At 49.2% G+C, this 8,089-nt stretch overlaps 1 protein-coding gene across 1 annotated transcript in view; it reads left to right on the forward strand.

Moving 5' to 3' along the window:
- The first annotated feature begins 5,526 nt into the window (after positions 1-5,526).
- The window catches only part of LOC112070097 (protein CBFA2T3-like), a 37,683-nt gene continuing 35,120 nt past the window's right edge, over positions 5,527-8,089 (forward strand). The window contains exon 1 of the mRNA XM_070438834.1: positions 5,527-5,866. Coding sequence (XP_070294935.1) covers positions 5,527-5,866 — 340 coding nt within the window. The remainder of the gene's footprint in view (positions 5,867-8,089) is intronic.

An 8,089-nucleotide genomic window follows, 5' to 3' on the forward strand; every position in this document is an offset into this window, starting at 1 on the left:
TCCCCTCCCTCACATCCTCCTCCCACATGCTGGGGGTACTCCTCAGCCATTCACACACCCACAAAATGGAGTCAACCGCTTGCACTGCCCGCCCACACCCTAAAATGGTTTAAATTAAAAACATATATTCTGTAGAAGTAATACATACAATTAAAATGAGACATTGAGGCTCCCTGCACGAGTCGCAATATCCAGTCTAACTTTCCTTGTTGTCTATCTTTCATTCCACACAAACACACACACACACACAGTCACAAACACACGTCACACACACACAGGATGCACCACACACACATTCCACACACACAGGTTCACACCACACGTTCACACACATGCATTTTCTCCCTGGGCCTTTCAGTTCTCGATTTTAAACAGACATTTATTCCCCACTGAATGTTTGTTTTACTAAACATATTTGTTCAGCCCAGTCTGTGAGCATCGCAGTGATTCTCAAGTAACAGACGAGCGTAACGTTGTAATTTGTTTCTGCTTGGTCCGTGCTGTGTACATTTCTGTGGATGGGGCTGGTGTCCTTAACTCTCCCCCCACCATGTCATTAGTGAACCTAAAGCCTCTGAACTCTAAATCACGCTTCAAGATGATCCCAAGTCTGGTTTCTAACACACCACCACACACACACCAACACACACACACACACAGAGAGAGCAGCTGAAACAAGATCAAAAGAGAGGACGGAGAGACAGGAAGAGAAGAAGGGCACAAGCCAGGGGAGGAGAGAACCAAGGCCCGACAGGCGAAGAGAACCCAGAGAAAACAGCACAGCAGGAGAGACCAGAGACAGGAACACAGAAGAGAGACAGACAAAGAGAGAGAGAAAGACAAACAAGAGAGAGGAGACAGACACAGAGGAGAGAGACAGAAAGAAAGAGAGAGAAGAGAGAGAGAGAGAGAGAGAGAGAGCAGAGAGAGAGAGAGAACAGAGAGAGGACGAGAAGAGAGGAGAGAGAGAGAGAGAAAGAGAGACGAGAGAGACGGAGAGAGAGAGAGAGAGAGGACAGGAGATCGAGAGAGAGAACGAGAGAGAGAGGAAGACGGAGAGAGACGCGAGAAGAAGACGAGAGAGAGAGAGAGAGAGGAGAGAGAGAGAGAGAGACGAGACGAGAGAGAGAGAGAGGCAGATTGGTGGCTGGGCTGTCTGCCATTCAGACAAGTTGACTGAGTTCTCCCAGCCAGGAGGACATTTACATCATCATCACAGCCAGGCTCCTCCATCCAGCATGTCTGATCACTATCTAACCCACTATCCCTCTGCTCCAACATCTCCCTCCCGTCAGACCTAGTCTATTCTTTATGGTGCCTCCACCCACTCCCATGCTTAGGGGGCTATGCAGGCCCAGGGTCTCTGTCAATCCCTGGGTCAGGAGAGGGGCGATGGGGATAGGGAGTCTGGAGGGGGGCTAGGGAGAGGGGTGTGGGGGTCCCTGGGTGCGGGGTCCTGGGGCCGAGGCGCAGGGCTCTAATCCCCATGTTTTGATGTGAGGCCTGTGTTTGTGTGGACTACTCGGCGGCCTGATGGGGAGCAGATGTGGGAAGGCAGGCGGGCGGGCACCGAGCCAGAGCAGCTGGGAGAAATTAAAAACAACAGCATTCCTGGAGACTGGGGGAATTACAGAGAGAGAGGGAGAGAGAGAGAGGGAGAGAGGGAACGCGCTAGAGACAGAGGGAGAGATTTAGAGGTATGTGTCCCAGAGAGGAGCCCATTTGGATAGAGGGAGAGCGACAGAGGTGCAAGAGAAGATCTCTAGAGACCATCTCAGAGTCTGTCCGCGTCTAAGATACAGTTACAGTAGCTCTGTTCTAATGTGAAGGATAGGCCGTGTGAAAACAGAGACACTACCAGCAGCCAACCAGCCTCTTAATGGCCTGTCATTACATGATGGTTTCTTGTGTGTTTGGTGGTTTTAGTGAAAGCGTATGTCCTGAAGTCTATAAAGAGACCCAGAAATAGCTCCAGAATGACAAACTGGAGTGTGATCTCGCACTGAATAGTTTTTCATCTTGTTTGTAGCACAATAGGACTGAACTGAAACCCTTTTTAGAACACAGATTGCTGACTGACCGTTCCTTCCCTGAAAGCCATTTTTAGGCGTGATTACGGGAAACATACAGCTGTGTACAAGAGAGACTGACAGCAGTGTAATCGGCAAAAGCTTTTGACTGCATACTGTGGGCTGCAGCTAAGGCCAGAGCCAGCGCCGGGCTCCCAAATCCTCAGGGAGTCTATGAAGCAGCATTGTATCCTGGGTAAAATCTATTTTCTGTATTGATTACTGTGTAGGTCCACTTTGAGTGGGCGATGAAAGGTTGCGTGGAAGGAAGAAGAGGAAGGATCAGAACGTCCTGTACCTCTCCCTGAACAGGATCCACTGTGGTGTTCCGATGCCATGGTTCCTTAATTAGACAGAGGAAACACAGTGAAAGCAACAGGACACACACTGTGGTCAGATGGACATGCTGGGGGATTGACAGCTCTACCCAGGAAGTCTGTTGAGGTGTGGACCATCAACTCTGTTTCTCTCTCTCTCTTACTAGTCTCTCCATCTCACTCTGTCTTTCCCTCTCTGTTTTTCCCTTGGCACGAGTCTTCCTGTCCTTCAGCACAATGGGAGCACAGATGGCCACAGATGGGGGGGTTCGGACAGAGCAGACTCTTCTAATGTATTAAAAGTGAAATCCAGAGTTGTGTGTGAGTGGTGTGTGTATGTGCGTGGGGTTCGGTATTATCCGTTTTAGCTGGTCAGATTAACCAGCTGGTGAGTAATACTCCAACGAGCAGTGCAGACAGGCCAGGAGGGCAAGACTCCTCCCGTCTCCCCAGAGAGTCTCGGCCCTCCCAGCAGGCCGTGGTCACTCCCAGAACCCTCGGCGAGCCTCTAGACGCCATGTTGCATGTGAGGAACTCCTCCTCAAGGATGTAATCTAAGAAACCCTGTCATAGGCATGCTTCTCGGTCAAAATGGGTCACTGTTCAATCAAATTACCACGAGGAGGTGGATCAAAGATTGTTCAGTCGTCATGCAAATAGAGTGCGTGTACATTATGGGATTCAAGTGAAATGACCAATAGTGGATCATCAGTCTGTCAGCATTGTTTTAAAGGCAAAAAAGGACAAGAACCCAGGCCTCAGATTTGTGGTGCAGTCCCTCTTTAGTTGTTTTGTTTAGTTGTTGAAGTCAGTCCAGTATAGGCTACAATAGCTCCTGAACAGGAATACTGTTTGTTGAGTGTGGTGACTGACGGAACGAGCCCTGCCCTGCCCTGCCTCTCTTCTCTCTGACAGACATGACACCCAGGCTAGACCAGAAGAGGAAGAGCAGCCGCAGCCGTGCAGCACAGGGCCAGGCAGGGTACCTGTCTACATTTGTCCCTGTCTGGGAGCGGGGACATTGCAGCCCCACAGGCAGAAGCCACCAGCTCAGCAGGGCTCCAACTCTCACACCTTGTTGTGTTTAGGGGACCGGAGCGGTGGCCTGGTGAGCGCCCCTTGTGTTTGCGAGGACCACGGTCACATTGTCAACGGCCATTGGAGCTTCTCGAATCTAGAATAACACTCTTGAAAATCAGAGCCTACATGCGAATATGGAAATAGGCCAGAGAAGAGTTTAAGAGAATGCCAACTGTGGAAGGAATACTGTGGAAGGAATACTGTGGAAGGTTTCCATTCGTAAACCTTTGCTCTGGAACACACAGTGTGCCCTGCATGGTTTTGTCATATCAGCATACTACTAGGGCCAAAAGTAGAGCACTTTGTTAATGCCAAAGAGCCCAAATTAAACACAATATTATGATATATTTATTTATGTCACTCAGAATCATTCACTTAGTTTACATATAGCACATTGGTTAACTACTGTCTTTTGGGATTACATATGCAATGGTTACTGCAAAAATAGTCTTCAAAAAGCAAACAGGAATGACCTAATTCAACTGAATGTCTGTGATTTGGCATTTCAGTTTGAGACCAAAGGTGAATCCGAGTGTCTGCTGTGTTGTTTAGTGGCCCAGGGTTTGGTTGCGTCGTTTGTAACACAAGCCCTGGTAGAGTTGTGAGTCTGTGGTGTGAAACATAACGTTCAGTCAGTCTGGTGGGTGGAGGGAGGGAGGGCCTGTAGCCAGCAGCAGAAGATCTGAGTTTAGTAGTCTGAGAAAGAGGAGCAGTAAGGAGATGTGTCTGTCCGCCCTGGATGTCCGTCCTGGCTGTCCGTTCTGGCTGTCCGCCCTGGATGTCCGTCCTGGATGTCCGTCCTGGCTGTCCGTTCTGGCTGTCCGTCCTGGCTGTCCGTCCTGGCTGTCCGTCCTGGATGTCCGTCCTGGATGTCCGTCCTGTCTGTCCATCCTGGATGTCCGTCCTGGATGTCCATCCTGGCTCTCCGTCCTGGATGTCCGTCCTGGCTGTCCGTCCTGGATGTCCGTCCTGGCTGCGGAGGTGACTTCTCCCTGCCTCCCCAGAAACACTTTAACCCTGAGGAACGGGCACCTGGACTGCATCACCACCTCCTACATCTGCAGCGCTGCTCTCAGCTAGGAGGCTCAAGAACCTAATTATCTCTCACTGTTGCCGTTTTGGACCAGTGACCCGAATGTGTTTTGGTTTTTTTGCACTTGGATAGTGGTGGGACGACAGCGGCTGCAGCTTAGCGGAGTGTGGTGGGGTTGGGGGTGGAGGGTCTGTTACTCAAACATGGCCGGAGATCACTAGAAGCTATGCTAAGTGGGAGTGCCTGTAGGTCTATAGAGCTCGAGCTGTCTCCTGCGTGAGCGCATGATCTGTCTGTCGCGAGTGAGTTAACACGTAGGACGTGACCACCCGAATGACAGCATGATAGAGAACGCCTGCGCTTAACCTTACTCCTCAGATCAAGCCTTTTACTGGTTAATGGCGATACTGGCGCTCCAGGGTTGCAAGGGTATAATCAGTATATAAGCGCAGTGGGTACACACACAAATCACTACTCGAAATATCGTGCAACACACCCGGGTCGTCAACACAACTGTAAAGCCTATATTCATCCGGGTGTGAAAGCCATCACACTACGGCAGCTCAATAGTTTTTGTAGCAGAAGGATCTCATATCCAGCCCACATCCCTCTAGACGGCTGCTGCTTCCCCTGTTACACTCGTGTTTACCATAGGAGCATTTAATACTGAAATACTCGACTGTCAGGGGTGATACACGGCTCACTGGATACATGTAGATAATGCATGCACACTGCAAAAATTATTAGTAAAGAATTATTACATTTTGTCCTATCTATTTCCAAAGAACAAAAACATTATTTGTTGAATGAAAAAAAGTTATGTGATTACATGTGATAAACGATGTATTTTGAGATTGCAAATACAATAGACCTTCTTAATACATCAAAAGAAATACTGAACATTTAAGCTTCTCATCTGAGCTATGTGCTAAGAAAATACAAGAAGTTGTTGTGGGTCGTAGTAGAGGCAGAAAGAAGTGCCAGCTGTGGGGACTGGGCAGTGACAGCACGTAGTGGGGACTGAGGCATGCAAGCCAGTGTGGGGACTGGCAGGATGAAAGCAGTGGTGGGGAAACTGGCAGTGACGTCCAGTGGTGCGGGACTGGGCAGTGAAGCCACGTGTGGGGACTGGGCAGTGCAAGCCAGTGTGGGGAACTGGGCAGTGAAGCCAGTGTGGGGCCTGGGCAGTGACAAGCGTGGGGGACTTTGGGCACGCTCGCACGAAGCCAGTGTTGGGGACTGGGTAGTGACAAGCCAGTGTGGGGACTGGGCAGTGACAAGCCCAGTGTGGGGACTGGGCAGTGACAAAGCCAGTGTAAAAGAGAGAGACTGGCAGATAGAGACCAGTGTGGGGATCAGGGAGAGTGGTACAAAAGCCATTCTGGGGACTGGCAGTGACAAACTCGGATGTGTTCCTGTGTAGTAGGGAGGCAACGGCAGGGACGGGCAGGGAATAGCCAGCCTTGTCCCTATCCTCCTGGAAAAGGCGATGCACAAACCTGACAGATAAGGAAACGAATACCGTCCACTGTCCCAACCGGAGCAGATACTTAGATATAGATATGGTCATAGATAGAGAGAGGCCTGTTGGCAAAGATCGGGTCCAGAAGTGTCTCTCCGAGTGATGGAGGGGCAGAGTCGCTGCACTTGTTTCATCTTGACTGTCACGCTGTCATGATGGAGGACGAAGGGGACAGGGCAGGGGAGTGTCAGTGGGACTGGGGAGGAGGGGGTGGGAGGGGAGAGTGGCGGGGGGTACGTCAGCAGCAGCTGAGTGGACCAGCAGGTGTTACTTTATCCAAGAGCTGTAATATTTTGCGTGTTGTTCCAAGCCCCCATCTCTCTATCTCTGTCTCTCTACTGTAGTACGACATCGTTCACAGAGGCTACGGTCCAAACACTTAAAAGACACACCCTCGTCCACTTACCTTCGCCTTATGCCCTTGGGGGAATCCCCGTCGCCATCTTGGAGGGTGGTCCAAATTATTAGCCAAGCAAGGGAAGTTTGCAACGTAAACCCTCGTTTTCAGTCGGCTTTGTGAGTGTACAAATTATCCGGGGCCTGAAACTCCCCACAATTCAATTCGCAACGGTTGTACATCCGCTAAGAAAAGTCAGTGAAAACTTAAAAACAACATCAACGGAGAAGTCAACATACAAGTGTAAGTAAAAACAAATGCAAATAGGTTAGAAATGTTGCTACTACGTAAAAAGTAAATATGGTTTTGTTTGGGTATCTTTTGGAAATTGTAGAATAATAGATTTTCCTTCTTCAGAAGTTCCAGCTAGGCAGGCTAACGTTAGTTAGATAATTAATTGGCTAGCTATCATACAGTAGGTGTATATTAATAATGATGTATTTAGTATAAGTAGACATGCACTCATAATTGAATGTAGTGCATATAAAGCACCCACAAGCCACCGGTGGCTGAAAGCACAATCATCGCGGGATGAACGAGTGACAAATTTCTGGCCAAGGGTGGTCCATTTAAAAATCATTCCTTCCTCCCTCGCCCCTTGCCCTGCAAGTGTATACTCGCCAGACGTCATGATACGTCATCAGAAGTGTCCACTAATTTGAGGGCTGAGGGGATAGGATGTGTCTTTTAAGTGTTTGGACCGCAGCCAGAGTCTCTGCAGGAGAAACAAGACCTCACAGCCAGGCCATCAATACATTCTCTCTCATAACAAATCAGTGGGTCATGAGTGGGTGTCAGATAATGGAAGCAACACTGATCAATAAATACAACTAGCTATTAAGAATTTTCGGAGAAGTAAATGCTTGTTTGGGTCTGATTTTTGCTTGTGTGCGTTCTGTACCTGGATGTCTGCGTCTGGGGGCAGATATACTGTTGGTGTCGATGTGTCTTCTTGTTTCTTTCTCTCTCTCTTCTCTTCTCTCTCTCTCTCTCTCTCTCTCTCTCTCTCTCTCTCTCCTCTTCTCTCTCTTCTCTATCTCTCTCTCTCTCTCTTCTCTCTCTCTCTCTCTCTGCTCTCTCTCTCTTCTCTCTCTCTCTCTCTCTCTCTCCTCTCTTCTCTCTCTCTCTCTCCTCTTCTCTCTCTCTCTCTTCTCTCTTCTCTCTCTCTCCTCTCTCTCTCTCTCTTCTCTCTCTTTCTCTCTCTCTCTCTCTCCTCTCTCTCTCTCTCTCTCTCTTCTCTACTCTTTCTCGTCTCTCTCTCTCTCTCTCGTCTCTCTCTCTCTTTCTCTCTCCTCTCTCTCTCTCTCTCTCTCTCTCTCTCTCTCCTCTCCTCTCAGTCATGCTCTGCTCTCTCTCTGCTCTCTCTTCTCTCTCTCTCTCTCTTCTCTCTCTCTTTCTTCTTCTCTCTTCTTCTCTCTCTTTCTCTCATTCTCTTTTACCGTCTTCTTACTCTCTCTCTCTCTTCTCTCTCTCTCTTCTCCTCTCTCTCTCTCTCTCTCTCTCTCTCTTCTTCTCCTCCTCTCTCCTCTCTCTCTTCTCTCTCTCTTCTCTCTCTCTCTCTCTCTTCTCCTGCGGTAGCACAGAACGAAGTTGGAACGATGCCCGATTCACCTGCTGATGTCAAACCGCAGTCCCCCAAGGTTGACTCCGACACAATGCAACCACACCCCG

This window comes from Salvelinus sp. IW2-2015, unplaced genomic scaffold (assembly GCF_002910315.2).
Source record: "Salvelinus sp. IW2-2015 unplaced genomic scaffold, ASM291031v2 Un_scaffold1218, whole genome shotgun sequence".
Taxonomy (NCBI): Eukaryota; Metazoa; Chordata; class Actinopteri; order Salmoniformes; family Salmonidae; genus Salvelinus; species Salvelinus sp. IW2-2015.